At 58.4% G+C, this 19135-nt stretch overlaps 1 protein-coding gene across 1 annotated transcript in view; it reads left to right on the top strand.

The window, feature by feature from the left end:
- LOC144952499 (ATP-dependent RNA helicase A-like) overlaps positions 1–10644 on the top strand; it is a 66669-nt gene extending 56025 nt beyond the window's left edge. The window contains 7 exon segments of the mRNA XM_078882944.1: positions 883–1044; positions 1986–2113; positions 3824–4056; positions 5064–5179; positions 6664–6900; positions 9056–9186; positions 10019–10644. Of these exon segments, the coding sequence (XP_078739070.1) occupies positions 883–1044; positions 1986–2113; positions 3824–4056; positions 5064–5179; positions 6664–6900; positions 9056–9186; positions 10019–10329 (1318 nt within the window). The 3' untranslated portion in view covers positions 10330–10644.
- The last annotated feature ends 8491 nt before the right edge of the window (positions 10645–19135 follow it).

Raw genomic sequence — 19135 nt, 5'->3', positions numbered from 1 at the left:
CACCACGTGTACACACACCACGTGTACACACACCACGTGTACACACGCATACACACCACGTGTACACACCACGTGTACACACACCACGTGTACACACACCACGTGTACACACACCACGTGTACACACCACGTGTACACACACACCACGTGTACACACCACGTGTACACACACCACGTGTACACACACCACGTGTACACACATGCACGTGTACACACACCACGTGTACACACACCACGTGTACACACACCACGTGTACACACCACGTGTACACACGCACGTGTACACACACCACGTGTACACACACACCACGTGTACACACCACGCGTACACACCACGTGTACACACCACGTGTACACACCACGTGTACACACGCCACGTGTACACACCACGTGTACACACGCGTACACACCACGTGTACACACCACGCGTACACACCACGTGTACACACGCACGTGTACACACCCACGTGTACACACCACGCGTACACACCACGCGTACACACCACGTGTACACACGCACGTGTACACACCCACGTGTACACACCACGTGTACACACCACGCGTACACACCACGCGTACACACGCACGCGTACACACGCACGTGTACACACGCACGCGTACACACGCACGTGTACACACACACACGTGTACACACCACGTGTACACACACCACGTGTACACACCTCTACACACGGGCGTGTACATTTCCAATGACATCGCTCGCGTGACTGGTGGCTCTCCCTCCCCTCCCTCCCTCCCTCCCTCCCCCTCCCTCCCTCCCTCCCCCTCCCTCCCTCCCTCCCTCCCTCCCTCCCTCCCTCCCTCCCCCCCGCCTCCCTTCCTCCTCCCGCCTCCCACCCCTTTCGCGGCGGGGGGCGTCAGGGTTGGGGACGCGCTGGCCACCATCGCGGCCGCCACGTGCTTCCCCGAGCCGTTTGTGAGCGAGGGCAAGCGGCTGGGCTACGTTCACCGCAACTTTGCCGGCACGCGGCACTCGGACCACGTGGCGCTGCTGTCCGTCTTCCAGGCCTGGGACCACGCGCGGTGAGCCGGCGACGAGTCCGTGGCGGGGGTGGTGGGTGGGGCGGGTGGGTGGGCGAGTGAGTGGGTGGGTGCGTGAGTGGGTGAGTGGGTGGGCGGGTGGGTGGGCGAGTGAGTGGGGTGGGCGAGTGAGTGGGTGGGCGGGTGGGTGGGTGAGCCGGCAAGGAGCCCGTGGCGGGGGTGGTGGGTGGGGTGGGTGGGTGGGCGAGTGAGTGGGCGGGTGAGTGGGCGGGTGAGTGGGCGGGTGGGTGGGTGAGTGGGTGGGTGAGGCGGGTGAGTGGGCGGGTGAGTGGGTGGGCGGGTGAGTGGGTGAGTGAGTGGGCGGGTGAGTGAGTGGTCGGGTGGGTGAGTGGGCGGGTGAGTTGGTGGGTGAGTGGGTGGGGTGGGGTGAGTGAGTGGGGTGGGTGGGTGATTGGGCGGGTGAGTGGGGTGGGGTGAAAGGGAGGCAGGGAGGGTGGGACAGCAGCGGGGTGGGTAGGTGGGTGAGAGGGTGGGCGGGTAGGTAGGTTGGTGGGTGGGTGAGTAAGTGAGTGGGGTGGGTGAGTGAGTGAGTGGTTGAGTGGGGTGAGTGAGTGGGGTGGGTGAGTGAGTGGTTGAGTGGGGTGAGTGAGTGGGGTGGGTGGGTGGGTGATTGGGCGTGTGAGTGGGGTGGGTGAGAGGGAGGGAGGGAGGCAGGGTGGGACAGCAGCGGGGTGGGTAGGTGGGTGAGAGGGTGGGCGGGTAGGTAGGTTGGTGGGTGGGTGAGTGAGTAGGCGGTGGCAACGTTGATGTCGGTGTCTGTGAATGATCCGCGCCTCTCCCCACCGCCCCCCCTCCACCACCCCCCCCCCACCGTCCCCCCCCCCCCACCGTCCCCCCCCCCCGGCCGCCCCCCCTCCACCGCCCCCCCCCACCGCCCCCCCCCCCCCCCACCGCCCCCCCTCCACCGCCCCCCCCCCCCTCAGGTTGGGCGGCGAGCAGCGAGAGATGCAGTTTTGCGACTACAAGCGACTCAACATGTCCACGCTGCGCATGACGTGGGAGGCCAAGGTGCAGCTCAAGGAAATCCTGGCCAACGCCGGCTTCCCCGAGGGTACGGGAGGAGGAGGAGGAGGGACCCGCGTGGTGGTGGCGGTGGCGGCGGTGGTGTTGGTTGTGGTGCAAAAGTGGCGGTGGTGGTGGCAGAAGATGGTGGTGGTAGTAGCGTGAGGGTGGTGGTGGTGGTGGTTGTGGTGCAAAAGTGGCGGTGGCGGTGGTGGTGTTGGTTTGTGGTGCAAAAGTGGCGGTGGTGGTGGCACAAGATGGTGTGGTGGTGGTCGTGTGAGGGTGGTGGTGGTGGTTGTGGTGCAAAAGTGGCGGTGGCGGTGTTGGTTGTGGTGCAAAAGTGGCGGTGGTGGTGGCACAAGATGGTGGTGGTGGTAACGTGAGGGTGGTGGTGTTGGTTGTGGTGCAAAAGTGGCGGTGGTGGTGGCACAAGATGGTGGTGGTGGTGGTGATGGTGGTGGCGCAACAGTGGTGGCGGTGGTGATGCCGACGAGAGGGTGGTGGTGGTGGTACGAGTATGGCGGTGGCGGTGATGGTGATGGTGGTGGCGGTGGGGGGAGTGGTGGTGCAGCGGTTAGCGCCACGCTACGCTACGAACCCGGCGACCCGAGTTCAATCGCCGCTCACAGCCAACACCGGCGGCGATTTTCTGAACCGGTCCTGGGCCTCCCCTAGGTCGGCTCGGCCTCAAATGAGTTACCCGGTGCGATGCATGGTAAACATCGCCACCGGGGAGACAAAGGCGGCCGGGCGTGGTGCTGGCCACCCACCCCCTCGTGTGCCACAGTGCCGGCCTTCATAGGTGCTGCTACTCGCTAACAGTACTTGCCCCAGCGGTCCTGGTAAGGCTACACGGGGGATCTTTGTTTTGTGGGGAGCGGTGGTGCAGCGGTTAGCGCTACGAACCTGACGACCCGAATTCGATTCCCGCTCACGGCCAACACCCAGTGACGATTATCTGAACCGTTCCTGGGCCTCCCCTAGGTCGACTCGGCCTCAAATGAGTACCTGGTGCGGTGTGGAGTAGACATCGCCACTGGGGAGACAAAGGCGGCCGGGCGTGGTGCTGGCCACCCACCCCCTCGTGTGCAGGAGCAGCCTTCATAGGTTGTGTTGCCCAATGATGTTGATGGCGGTGATGTTCATGATGGTGACGGAGGTAGTGTTGATGATGATGTTGATGGTGATGATGATGTTGGTGGTGATGACGTTGATGGTGATGATGGTGATGGTGGTGGTGATGATGATGGTGATGATGATGATAGTGTTGATGATGACGTTGATGGTGATGATGGTTGTGGTGATGATGGTGATGGTGGTGATGGTGGTGATGATGATGATGGTGGTGATGATGATGGTGGTGATGATGATGGTGATGATGGTGATGATGATGATGGCGATGATGATGATGGTGGTGGTGGTGATGATGGTGGTGGTGGTGGTGATGATGATGATGGTGATGATGATGATGATGGTGATGATGATGATGGTGGTGGTGATGATGGTGGTGGTGGTGGTGGTGATGATGATGATGGTGGTGGTGATGATGGTGATGGTGTTGGTGGTGATGGTGATGATGATGATGGTGGTGATGGTGCCGGTAGCCTTCATAGGTGCTGCTACTCGCTAACACCACTTGCCCCTACAGTCTGTTAGGCTACACGGGGGATCTTTGTCTTGTGGGATTGCTGTGCACCCCAATCAACCCCTCATTGACCCCCTTGACCCCCTGCACCCCCCCAACCCCCCAAACCGACAGATTCCCTGATGAACCAGACGTTCAACTTGTCGGGCCCGGACTCGAACCTGGACGTGGTGACGTCGCTGCTGTGCATGGGCGTCTACCCCAACGTGTGCGTGCACAAGGAGAAGCGGAAGATCCTGACGACGGAGGGGCGCAGCGCGCTCATCCACAAGTCGTCCGTCAACTGCCCCTTCAGCTCCTCGCAGGAGATGAAGTACCCGTCGCCCTTCTTCGTCTTCGGGGAGAAGGCACGCCGCTGTCGCACGACGTCGCGCACACGACGCGCGACGTCACACACGACGTCACACACGACGTCACACACGACGTCACACACACGTCACACACGACGTCACACACACACGTCGCCACGACGTCACACACGACGTCACACACACGACGTCACACACACGTCGGGAAGCCGCCGGAAGCTTGCGGTGTCGGTGGCGTCGGTGACGGGTGAAATGTGGGCGGTGGTGGTTGACGAATGTGGTGGTGACGGTGCGAGGAGAGGGGAGAGGTGAGGGAGCCGAGATGGTTTGACCGCCTACCTGACCCTGTGCTCCCCCCCCCACCTCCCACCTCCCCCCACCACCTCCTCCCACCACCTCCCCCCACCTCCCCCCACCTCCCCCCACCTCCCCCCACCTCCCCCCACCTCCCCCCACCACCCCCCACCTCCTCCCCCCACCACCCCCCACCTCCTCCTCCCTCCTCCCCCCACCTCCCCCCACCTCCTTCCCCCTCCTCCCCCCACCTCCCCCCACCTCCTTCCCCCTCCTCCCCCCACCTCCCCCCACCTCCTTCCCCCCTCCTCCCCCCACCTCCTTCCCCCTCCTCCCTCCTCCCCCCACCTCTCCCCACCTCCTCCCCACCTCCCTCCTCCCCCCACCTTCCCCCTCCTCCCTCCTCCCCCCACCTCCCCCCACCTCCCCACCTCCCCCCACCTCCCCCCCACCTCCCCCCACCTCCCCCTACCTCCTCCCCACCTCCCCCCCACCTCCTCCCCACCTCCTCCCCCCACCTCCCCCCACCTCCCCCCACCTCCTCCCACCTCCTCCCACCTCCCCCCACCTCCCCCCACCTCCTCCCCACCTCCTCCCCCCACCTCCCCCCCCACCTCCCCCCACCTCCCCCCCACCTCCCCCCACCTCCCCCCATCACCTCCTCCCACCTCCCCCCACCTCCTCTCCCCACCTCCCCCCCCCCCACCTCCCCCCACCAGATCCGCACGCGCGCCATCTCAGCCCCCCACCAGATCCGCACGCGCGCCATCTCAGCCAAGACGATGACGATGGTGGCGCCGCTGCAGCTGCTGCTGTTCGGGTGCAAGAAGGTGGTAGCAGAGGGGGGCATCGTCTACGTGGACGACTGGTGGGCCCCCCCCCCCCCGCCCCCCCACCCCCCCACCCCCCCCCCACTCTCCTCCCCCCCACACCCTCCCCCCCACCCCTCCCCCCCACCCCCCCCCACTCCCCTCCCTTCCCTTACCCTCTCCTCCCCACTTCTCAATCTCTCCCCTTTTCTCCAATCCCATCATCACAATCGTCACTATCACCACCATCATCACCATCATCACCATCACAATCATCACAATCATCACAATCATCACCATCATCACCATCATCACCATCATCATCATCTCCACCATCACCATCATCACCATCATCACCATCATCACAATCATCATCACCATCATCATCATCTCCATCATGACCACCATGATCATCATCACCATGATCATCATCACCATCACAATCATCACCATGTCCACCATCATCGCCATCATCACCATCATCACAATGATCATCACCATCCCCACCATCATCACCATCATCTCCACCATCATCTCCACCATCATCTCCACCATCATCATCACCATCATCACCACCATCATCATCATCATCACCACCATCATCACCATGATCATCATCACCATCATCTCCGCCATCATCGCCATCATCACCATCCCCATCATCATCATCATCATCTCCACCATCATCATCACCACCATCACCATCATCACAATCATCACCATCATCATCTCCACCATCATCTCCATCATCGCCATATCACCATCACAATGATCGCCATCATCACAATCATCACAATCATCATCACCATCTCCACCATCATCATCACCATCATCTACCATCATCACAATCATCATCACCATCATCATCATCTCCATCATGACCACCATGATCATCATCACCATGATCATCATCACCATCACAATCATCACCATCATCTCCACCATCATCACCACCATCATCGCCATCATCACCATCATCACAATCATCAAAATCATCATCACCATCTCCACCATCATCATCACCATCTCCACCATCATCATCACCATCATCACAATCACCATCATCATCTCCATCATCACCACCATGATCATCATCACCATAATCTCCACCATCTCCACCATCATCACCATCTCCACCATCGTCATCATGATGATGGTGATGATGATGGTGATCACCATCATCTCCACTATCATCATCACCATCACCACCATCATCATCATCACCATGATCTCCACCATCATCTCCACCATAATCTCCACCATCACCATCATCATCACCATCATCACCATCTCCACCATCTCCACCATAATCACCATCATCACCATCTCCGCCATCATCGCCATCTCCGCCATCATCTCCACCATCTCCACCATCATCATCACCATCATCACAATCATCATCACCATCGCCATCATCACCACCATCATCACCTCCACCATTATCATCACCATCATCTCCGTACCAATCTCCAATCCCTCCCCGCCCCATCGTCCCGTCCACCCCCCTCCCCTCCCCACCCCTCCCGCCCCCCCACCCCGTCAGGATCAAGCTGTCCCTGCGGCACGAGACTGCGGCGGCGCTGCTGGCGCTGCGTGCTGCCCTCGACGCGCTGCAGGTGGAGGTGACGCAGGACCCGGGGGCGGCGCCGCAGACGGCGCCGTGCAACGTGCGTTTGCTGGACGTGGTGCGGGCACTCTCCTGCCCGGCCGCCTCCGGCATCGACATGGAATCGGGCGGAGGAGGTGGAGGAGGAGGCGGAGGAGGAGGATTCAACGTCAGGTGGGTGGCGGTGGCGGTGGTGGCGGTGGCGTTAACACCGTCGTCGTGGATGCCGTCAGCACCACCACCGTCGTCATCATCGATACCGTCACCATCTTCATTGTCAACACCGTCACCACCACCATCATCATCATCGATACCGTCACCACCACCATCGTCATCATCGATACCGCCACCATCATCATTGTCAACACCGTCACCACCACCGCCGTCATCATCGATACCGTCGCCATCATTATCGTCAACACCGTCACCACTGTCACCACTGTCACCATCATCATCATCGTGGATATCATCAGCACCACCACCATCGTCATCAACGATATCGTCACCACCGCCATCTTTATCGATAGCATCACCACTGTCATCATCATCATCATCATTGTCAACACCGTCACCACCACCACCATCGTCATTGTCGATACTGTCACCACCATCATCACCATCGATACCACCACCATTATCATTGTCAATACCGTCACCACCACCATCTTCATCATCGATACCGTCACCATCATCATTGTCAACATCGTCACCACCACCATTATCATCATCGTCGATACCGTCACCACCATCATCATCAATACCATCACCACTGTCACCATCATCACCATCAATACCACCACCATCATTGTCAACACCGTCACCACCACCATCATCATCATCGATACCGTTGCCACCACCATCGTCATCATCGATACCGCCACCATCATCATTGTCAACACCGTCACCACCACCGCCGTCATCATCGATACCGTCGCCATCATTATCGTCAACACCGTCACCACTGTCACCACTGTCACCATCATCATCATCGTGGATATCATCAGCACCACCACCATCGTCATCAACGATATCGTCACCACCGCCATCTTTATCGATAGCATCACCACTGTCATCATCATCATCATCATTGTCAACACCGTCACCACCACCACCATCGTCATTGTCGATACTGTCACCACCACCACCATCATCATCATCGTCATCATCGATACCACCACCACCATCATCATTGTCAACACCGTCACCACCACCACCACCATCATCATCGATACCACCACCACCATCATCATTGTCAACACCGTCACCACCACCACCATCATCATCATCGTCATCATCGATACCACCACCACCATCATCATTGTCAACACTGTCACCACCATCATCATCATCGTCATCATCGATACCACCATCATCATTGTCATCACCACCACCATCATCATCATCATCGATACCGTCACCACCATCATCATTGTCAACACCGTCACCACCACCACCATCATCATCATCGTCATCATCGATACCACCACCACCACCACCATCATCATTGTCAACACTGTCACCACCATCATCATCATCGTCATCATCGATACCACCATCATCATTGTCACCACCACCACCATCATCATCATCATCGATACCACCACCACCATCATCATTGTCAACACCGTCACCACCACCACCATCATCATCATCGTCATCATCGATACCACCACCACCATCATCATTGTCAACACCGTCACCACCACCACCATCATCATCATCGTCATCATCGATACCACCACCACCACCATCATCATTGTCAACACCGTCACCACCACCACCATCATCATCATCGTCGATACCACCACCACCACCACCATCATCATTGTCAACACTGTCACCACCATCATCATCATCGTCATCATCGATACCACCATCATCATTGTCACCACCACCACCACCACCATCATCATCATCGATACCACCACCACCATCATCATTGTCAACACCGTCACCACCACCACCATCATCATCATCGTCATCATCGATACCACCACCACCATCATCATTGTCAACACCGTCACCACCACCACCATCATCATCATCGTCGATACCGTCACCACCACCACCATCATCATCAGCGTCGATACCGTCACCACCACCACCGCCGCCGCCATCGTCGTCGTCATCATCGCCAGGACCGCTTGAGATGTTCGTCCGTGCCGTTGATGGCCGTGAGCGGGAATCCAACTCGGCTTGCCGCGTTCGTAGCGTGTAGCCATTGCGGTGCCGACTAATGCCCGCCCGCGCGTGCGTTGAGGTCGTGTCACCCTTTGCGTCACCCTTTGCGTCACCCTTTGTCACCCTTTGCGTCACCCTCTGCGTGCAGGTTTGGCGACGGGCCGCGCCCGCCCAAGATGGCGCGCTTCGACGGGCAGGGCTCGCGGGGGTCCAGAGGTGGCGGATATGGGGGGGGCGGCGGATACGGGGGCGGCGGATACGGGGGTCGCGGATACCAAGGTGAGCTTCGGGGGGAGGGGGGGGGGGGGCGGGGGTCGGGGGTCGGGGGTCACCGTGGGGTTCAAGCCACTGCTTAGACGGAAAGCAAAATAAAAGTTTTTTTTTTCATCCGGGCAGCTGTGGTTGCGGTTGTGGTGGTGGCCGTAGTGACGGTGGTGGTGGCGGTTGCGGTGGTGACTGTGGCGATGATGGTGGTAGTGGCGGTTGTAGGCGTGGTGGTGGCGACTGTGGCGGCGGTGGTGGTGGCGGTTGCGGTGGTGGCTGTGGCGACGATGGTGGTGGTGGCGGTTGTGGGCGTGGTGGTGGCGGTTGTGAAGGTGGCGGCGGTGGCGACGTTGGCGGCGGCAGTGGTGGTGATGGTTGCGGTGGTGGCGGTTGTGGTGGTGGCGGTTGCGGTGGTGGCGGTTGCGGTGGTGGCAGTTGTGGTGGTGGCGGTTGCGGTGGTGGCCGTGGCGACGATGGTGGTGGTGGCGGTGGTTGTGGCGGCGGGGGTGGCGGTTGTGGTGGAGGTGGCGGTTGTGGTGGTGGTGGCGGCGGTTGTAATGGTGGCAGCGGTGGTGGTGGTGATGGTGGTGGCGATGGCGGTGGTGGTGGCTACTTCTCACCTGGCCCTGCCTATAACCCAGCAGCGCCGCAGAAGCAGCAGCGGCAGCAGCAGCAGCAGCGGCAGCGGCTAGGGGGTTGTGGTGGATCGCTCTCTCCCGGCGTGCCTCCTCGACGCCCGCCGGCCACAGGCGGCCACGTGGCGGCATCGTCGCCACCGACGACACCGACACCGACACGGTCGATACCCGCTTGGCCTGACCCTCACGTGTCTCCCTTTTGCCGACAGGTGGCGGTGGCGGTGGCTACCGAGGAGGAGGAGGCGGTGGCGGCGGCTATGGTGGTGGTGGCGGTGGCTACGGTGGTGGTGGCGGTGGCTACGGTGGTGGTGGCGGTGGCTACGGTGGTGGTGGTGGCGGCTACGGTGGTGGTGGTGGCTACCGTGGCGGTCGCGGTGGATACGGTGGTGGTGGCAGCTACGGTGGTGGTGGCAGCGGCTACGGTGGTGGTGGCAGCGGCTACGGCGGTCGCGGTGGTTACGGTGGCGGTGGTGGCGGTGGCGGTGGTGGTGGCGGTGGTGGCGGTGGTGGCGGTTATTAATTACCCAGATAACCGTGGCTCTAAAGAAAAAAAATGAGCGTGGAGGCCTCGGGGGGTCATTGGGTGGGGAAAGCCGCATGGGGATGGGTCGGATAGAGGTCAGCGGAGGTCAGCGGAGGTCAGAGGTCAGGTGTTGGCCACTCCCCCCCCCCCTCTCCCCCCAAAAGACCGTTGCCCCCCCCCCCCCCCAACTCGTCCCTGGCGTTGTTGAATTTTGTTGTTGTTGTTGTCGAAGCGATGGGGCCCAGGCGGGCAGCAGCAGCAGCAGCAGTGCGCCCGTCAGGTTTTTCAATAAAGAAGTGAAAATGTAGAGAAGCGTTTCGCCCCTTGGTGTTGTGACGTTGCGTGTGACGTTCGTGTGACGTTCGTGTGACGTTCCGTGCGGCTTTTGTTTTTATCGATCGTTCAACGTCTCCATACTTGCACATGAAGAGGGGTGGGGGGGGGTGGGACCCCCCCCCGCCCATACCGGACCATCTGTCACCGGATTATAGACCCATACAGACCCATAGACACCCACAACCCCATACAGACCCATAGACACCCCATAGACTCATACAGACCCATAGACACCCACAACCCCATCCAGACCCATAGACACCCCATAGACTCATACAGACCCATAGACACCCACAACCCCATCCAGACCCATAGACACCCACAACCCCATACAGACCCATAGACACCCCATAGACTCATACAGACCCATAGACACCACATAGACACCCACAACCCCACACAGACCCATAGACACCCCATAGACACCCACACAGACCCATAGACACCCCATAGATCTATACAGACCCATAGACACCCCATAGACACCCACAACCCCACACAGACCCATAGACACCCCATAGACACCCACACAGACCCATAGACACCCCATAGATCCATACAGACCCATAGACACCCCATAGACACCCACAACTCCATACAGACTCGTAGACACCCTATAGACCCATATAGACCCATAGACCTCCACAATCCCATACAGACCCATAGACACCCCATAGACTCATACAGACCCATAGACACCACATAGACACCCACAACCCCACACAGACCCATAGACACCCCATAGACACCCCATAGATCCATACAGACCCATAGACACCCCATAGACACCCACAACTCCATACAGACTCGTAGACACCCTATAGACCCATATAGACCCATAGACACCCACAACCCCATACAGACCCATAGACACCCCATAGACTCATACAGACCCATAGACACCACATAGACACCCACAACCCCACACAGACCCATAGACACCCCATAGACACCCACACAGACCCATAGACACCCCATAGATCCATACAGACCCATAGACACCCCATAGACACCCACAACCCCACACAGACCCATAGACACCCCATAGACACCCACACAGACCCATAGACACCCCATAGATCCATACAGACCCATAGACACCCCATAGACACCCACAACTCCATACAGACTCGTAGACACCCTATAGACCCATATAGACCCATAGACCTCCACAATCCCATACAGACCCATAGACACCCACAACCCCATACAGACCCATAGACACCCACAATCCCATACAGACCCAAAGTCACCCCATAGACACCCACAACCCCATACAGACCCATTGACACCCACAACCCCATACAGACCCATAGACACCCACAATCCCATACAGACCCAAAGACACCCCATAGACACCCACAACCCCATACAGACCCATAGACACCCACACAGACACCCACATAGACCCATAGACACCCACAATCCCATACAGATTCGTAGACACCCACACAGACACCCATACAGACCCATAGACACCCACATAGACCCATAGACACCCACAATCCCATACAGACCCATAGACACCCACGACCCCATACAGATTCATAGACACCCCATAAACACCCAACAACAACAACAACCGCCATTCGCCACTAAGTGGCGGTGACGTCACCACAACCCCATACACACCCATAGACAACCCATAGACACCCCACACAGACCCGTAGACGCAGTGCGCTAACCGCTGCGCCACCGCTCCCCAGAGGGCTACCCCACTTCACTACGAACCCGGCCCACCCGAGTTCGATCCCCGCTCACGACCACACGCGGCACCGCCTAAAGGGACCGTCCATAAATGACGTCACGCCATTTTGGACGATTTTTGACCCCACCCCCCCCCCCCCATCGTCACACGGCGTCACAAAAAGTCAGACCCCCCCCCCCCTCAAATATGACGTCACAAAGCTCTGCCCCCCCGAAAAAAACATGCTTCAAATCGCTTTAAAGTATTGTCATTGTAGTGCGAATTTAATGTGGCGCTGCACTCTGATGTTGTAGGAGAAAACATTTATTACAAAGTCTATTTAATTAAGTGGAACGTGTTGTCGATATTTATTTGTGACGTCACATTTCTCAAACCCCCCGCCCCCCTCCCCACCTCGTCACACATCGTCACAGATGTCTGACCCCCCCCCCCACCCCGTGACATCATTTATGGAGGGCCCCTTACTTTCAGGCCGAATCAACCTAGGCGAGGCTCGGGACAGGTTCAGATTGATTCTAGATGTGAAGCTTTCGTAGTAAAATCAAGTAAGTCGCGACGTTTCGGGCTCAGCACAAAGCGAGTCCGACATCGGGTGGGAAAGCGTGGCCTGCTGCTGACGGGGCAGACTGTTTTAGAAAGGTTTGCAATGGGTGTAGCCCCAAGGGTCATAAAGAAGTGACCCGGGGCTGGTGATGTTATTGTGAGAAAACACATCCCTCCTTGCGGAGGAGGGAGCTGGTTGGAACACGTTGGGTTGCTCGGTCAATGGGCCTGCAGGGTCAACGGCCAGGGCGTGGTGTGTTCCGCAAATATGGCCGACTGTGAGGGCGGGCACAAGCCGGCGTGAGTAGGTGAAACGTTGAGTTTTATAAGGGCACCACGGGGTGACCAGCCCCTACCCCCCACCCAGCCCCACCCCTCCCACCCTCCCCACCCAGCTCCTCCCCACCCAGCCCCACCCCCACCCAGCTCTACCCTCCCCACCCAGCCCCTCCCCACCCAGCCCCACCCAGCCCCTCCCCACCCAGCCCCACCCAGCCCCTTCATCAACGTGATGATGAGAGACACGCAAACTCCACATACACAGAAGCAGGCATCAGGGTCGGGATCGAACCCACGACCTCCTGTATACCAGGCGAGGTAGTTAACATCGCCTAGAGAACGTGATGATGATGATGATGAGAGACACGCAAACTCCACATTTTCAGCAGCAGGATCAGGATCAGGATCGAACCCACGACCGCATGTATACCAGGCGAGGTAGTTAACATCTCCTAGAGAACGTGATGATGATGAGAGACACGCAAACTCCACAAATACAGCAGCAAGCATCAGGGTCGGGATCGAACCCACGACCTCCTGCGTACCAGGCGAGGTAGTTAACATCTCCTAGCCACCGCATCGTTCCTGGTGCCTTACGAACTCGGCCACCAACATCGGTGACGATTATCTAAACCGGTTCTGGGCCTCCTCTCCTAGGTCGACTCAGCCTCAAATGAGTATCTGGTGTAGCGGTGTGTAGTGAACATCGCCACCGGGGGAGACAAAGGCGGCCGGGCGTGGTGCTGGCCACCCACCCCCTCGTGCGCCGTGCCGGCCTTCATAGGTGCTCGCTAACAGCACTTGCCCCTACAGTCTGTTAAGGCTACACGGGGGATCTTTGTCTGTGTGTGTGTTCAAGAGTGTGAGCCTGCGTGACTCTCTGTTCGATTCCCGCTCTCGGCCAACAACCACCGCTGACGATTAATCTGAACCCGCGCCGGGCCTCCCCTAGGTCGACCCAGCCTCAACTGAGTAGGGCGTGCTTGCCACCCACCCCACCCACCCCATCGTGCGCCGTGCCAGGACCGGTTCAGATAATCGTCATCGGTGTTGATGGTCGTGAGCGGGAATCGAACTCTGGTCGCCGGGTTCGTAGCGCAGCGTAGCGCTAACTGTTGCGCCACCGCTCCCCCACCCACCCACACACACCATCACCCATCACCCACCCATCCCACTCACAGCAAACGAAGACAAAGATCCCCCGTGTAGCCTCGAACAGACTGTCGGGGCAAGTGCTGCTGGCCAGTAGCGCTCAACTCAACTACCCCAGTCAAGCACACTCACTCACCCACTTACTCACCAACTCACTCACCCACCCACTCACTCACCCACTTACTCACCAACCCCACTCACTTACTCACCAACTCACTCACTCACCCACCCACTCACCCACCCACTTACTCACCAACCCCACTCACTTACTCACCCACTCACCCCACTCACCCCACTCACCCACCCACTTACTCACCAACCCCACTCACTCACTCACCCACTCACTCACTCTCCCACTCACTCACTTACCGACTCATTCACCCACCCATTCACCCACCCACCCATTCACTCACCCACTCACTCACCCACTCACTCACTCACCCACCCACCAACTCACTCACCCACTCACCCACTCACTCGTCCCACTCACTCACCCACTCACTTACTCACCCACCCACTCACCCACCCATTCACCCACCCACTCACCCACCCACCCACTCACCCACTCACCCACCCACTCACCCACTCACTCACCCCACCCAGTCACTCACCCACCCACTCACCCACTCACCCACACACTCACCCACACACTCACCCACTCACCCACACACTCACCCACACACTCACCCACTCACTCACCCACACACTCACCCACTCACTCGCCCACACACTCACCCACTCACTCGCCCACACACTCACCCACTCACTCGCCCACACACTCACTAACCCACCCACTCACCCACACACTCACCCACTCACCCACACACTCACCTACACACTCACCCACACACTCACCCACTCACTCGCCCACACACTCACCCACTCACTCGCCCACACACTCACTAACCCACCCACTCACCCACTCACCCACACACTCACCCACACACTCACCCACACACTCACCCACTCACCCACACACTCACCCACTCACTCACCCACACACTCACCCACACACTCACCCACTCACTCACCCACACACTCACCCACTCACTCGCCCACTCACCCACACACTCACCCACTCACTCACCCACACACTCACCCACACACTCACCCACTCACTCACCCACACACTCACCCACTCACTCGCCCACACACTCACTAACCCACCCACACACTCACCCACTCACTGACCCACACACTCACCCACTCACTGACCCACACACTCACCCACTCACTCGCCCACACACTCACTAACCCACCCACACACTCACCCACTCACTCACCCACACACTCACCCACACACTCACCCACTCACTCACCCACACACTCACCCACTCACTCGCCCACACACTCACTAACCCACCCACACACTCACCCACTCACTGACCCACACACTCACCTACTCACCCACACACTCACCCACCCAAACCCTCTCCCCACCCATTCCCCCATCCACCCCCTCCCCTTGTCACCCCCCTCCCCTTGTCACCCCCTCCCCCTGTCACCCACCCCCCTCGTCACCCCCTCCCCTTGTCACCCCTCCCCCCTCAATCCTCGCAGCATCGCGGGAGGCGATGGCGGCACTCGCTAGAACTTCCTCGGCATCTCCCCTCCGGCTCCTCCTCCCCACCACCTCCTCATCTCACCACCACCTCCACCTCATCATCATCATCACAGCCCTGACGCTGTCTCCTCTGTCACAGTCACTCTCACCACCACCATCACCACCAGCACCACCATCACCACCAGCACCACCAGCACCATCATCTCGCTGCGTCCACCCGGTCACGCGTGCGCCCCGCCGGTGCGAGCCGCACTTCGAGAGCGCCGCCTTCGGCCGCGTGGTCGTCGCCTCGGCCACGTGCGGCCACTCGGGCCCCGAGCAGTTCTGCCCGCAGCCCGGCAGCCCCTCGCTGCTGCGGCGGCAGCAGCAGCAGTATCAGCAGCAGCAGCATCAGCAGCAGCATCAGCAGCAGCATCAGCAGCAGCATCAGCAGTATCAGCAGCACCATCAGCAACATCAGCAGCAGAAACAGTATCAGCAGCAGCATCAGCAGCAGCAGGATCAGAAGCATCATCATCATCAGCAGCAGCATCATCAGCAGCAGCAGCAGTATCAGCAGCAGCAGCATCAGCAGTATCAGAAGCATCAGCAGCAACAGGAGCAACAGGAGCATCAGCAGGATCAGCAGCATCATCATCATCAGCAGGATCAGAAGCATCATCAGCAGCAGGATCAGCAGCAGGATCAGCATCAGCAGCAGCATCATCAGCAGGATGGTCAGCGCAGCGATGCAGCCGCGAGAAGAAGCTGGCAGTGTCAGGTGAGGGTCGGTCGGGTGTTGTGAGTTGTGAGTGAGTGAGTTGTGAGTTGTGCGTGTGTGTGTTGTGAGTTGTGAGTGTTGTGAGTGAGTTGTGAGTGTGGGTGTTGTGAGTTGTGAGTGTTGTGAGTGAGTTGTGGGTGTTGTGGGTGTAGTGAGTTGTGGGTGTTGTGGGTGTTGTGAGTTGTGGGTGTTGTGGGTGTAGTGAGTTGTGGGTGTTGTGGGTGAGTTGTGTGTGTTGTGTGAGTGAGTTGTGAGTGTTGTGATTGTTGTGAGTGTTGTGAGCTGTGGGTGTTGTGGGTGATTTGTGTGTGTTGTGTGAGTGAGTTGTGGGTGTTGTGAGTTGTGAGTGTTGTGATTGTTGTGAGTGTGTGTTGTGGGTGTTGTGAGCTGTGGGTGTTGTGAGTGAGTGAGTGTGAGTGAGTTGTGAGTGTGTGGGTGTGAGTTGTGAGTGTGTGCGAGGGTGTTGTTAGTGTGAGTGAGTTGTGAGTGTGTGTGAGTTGTGAGTGTTGTGAGTGAGTGTGTGTGAGTGAGTGAGTTGTGAATGTGTGTGAGTTGTGGGTGTTGAGTGTGTGAGTGAGTGTGTGTGAGTGAGTGAGTTGTGAGTGTGTGTGACTTGTGGGTGTTGAGTGTGTGAGTGAGTGAGTTGTGAGTGTGTGTGAGTGAGTGAGTTGTGAGTGTGTGTGTGAGTAAATGTGTATGTGAGTTGTGAGTGTGTGTATGTAGTGTGTGTGAATGTGTGTGAATGTGTGTGAGTGTGAGTGAGTGTGCCGGGAAAGGTCCTGGCAAGGATTATTCAACATCGCCTTGCCAGGCACGCTGAGGAGAGGCTTGCGGAGCCCCAATGCGGTTTCAGGAAAGGGCGGTCCTGCACAGATGCCATATTTTCTGTCCGTCTGCTACAGCAGAGGTGTAGGGAATTCCAACAAGACCTACATCTCTGCTTTATTGACCTGGTCAAGGCCTATGATACCATCAATAGGCCTGGGCTCTGGGTTGTTCTTCGTGCTTTCGGAGTCCCTGACCCTCTGCTCACGATCATTAAGGACCTTAATGATGGTGAGCGGGCCCGGGTAAAACTACGTGGCCAGGAGTCAGAGCCTTTCCCTGTACACCTTGGGGTGCGATAGGGATGTCCTCTGGCTCCCACGTTATTTAACATCTATTTTGACCGCGTAGTTCGTGAAGCCTTCAATAGCTGTACCGGGGGAATTTCCATTTGGTACAGATATAATGGGAGGCTGATCGATGCCCGGGTGCGATCAAGGGATGGCTCCCTATTGGTCAACCACGTTATGTATGCCGATGATTTGGTAATAGCTGCTCATTCAGAAGAGGAGTTGGAGACGCTGCTGCTGAGACTGGAGCGTGCCACTAAGAGGTGGGGCCTTACCATCAGCCCCACCAAAACTAAGCACCTGCCTGGGTATTTTGTACCATCGGACACTCCACCCCCACAACTCCCAATCGGTGATGGGGCGGTAGTGGAGAGAGTGGAGAGTTTCCCATACCTGGGCAGTGTGCTTATAACCGGCTCTAGTTTAACAGCAGAGGTCTCCGAATCAGCCGAGCGGCAATATCTTTCCATCGGTTGCGTAACGCTGTGTGGAAGCTACCTGGTCTGTCGCTCCGCACGAAGCTTCAGGTCTTCTCGGCCACGGTCATTCCCTCCCTTCTCTACGCTTGCGAAACGTGGACCCCCCTAGTGGAGCATCTTCGCCGGTTGGAAACATTTAGGCTGGCCTGCCTACGATCCATCCTGGGTTTAACCAGGCTGGATTGTGTGAGGAGCTCACAAGTCCTTGAAAGATCTGGGCAAAGTCCCATCAGTGAGCTCCTCCGGCAGGCAAGGCTGCGTTGGCTGGGTCATGTAGCCCGCATGCCCAGCCACCGCATGCCTAAACAGCTTTTGTTCGGCCGGATCGAGGGGGCTAAACGGGCGCGGCACGGGCTAGAGCAGAGATGGAGTGATGTGGCACAGGAGGACGTGGAGCTGAGTGGACTTGCTGATGACTGGTACCAGCGGTGTCAAGATCGGCCTCAGTGGAGGAGGCTCGTGAAGGACGCTACTGGGCAGTTGGAGGCAGTCGCCCTCCAACAACAACGGAGGGCGGAGGAGCGACGCTCACAACAACGAGCGGAGCGCCGGGTGGCTAAAGCACAGCAAGTTGGCACAGTAGGGGGCACAGGTGGTGCATCAGCCAGTCATCTCGGTCATCTCGGTCAGTCGACCCGTGGCACCTGGGTCTGCCCCGTGACCTCCTGCCAGCGGGCGTTCGACACTTCACGTGGCCTCAGGGTGCACATGGCCTGGCACAAGCGTCGTGGTGACGTCACCGCCACTTAGTGGCGAATGGCGGTTGTTGTTGTTGTTGTTGTGTGTCAGGGTGTGTGTGTCAGTGTGTGTGTGTGTGTCACTGTGTGTGTCACGGTGTGTGTGTGTGTCACCACACAAAGACCCACA

Source organism: Lampetra fluviatilis, chromosome 68 (genome assembly GCF_964198595.1).
Source record: "Lampetra fluviatilis chromosome 68, kcLamFluv1.1, whole genome shotgun sequence".
NCBI lineage: Eukaryota > Metazoa > Chordata > Hyperoartia > Petromyzontiformes > Petromyzontidae > Lampetra > Lampetra fluviatilis.
The sequence above is the reverse complement of the archived record's forward strand: the minus strand, read 5'-3'. Positions and strand labels throughout refer to the sequence as shown.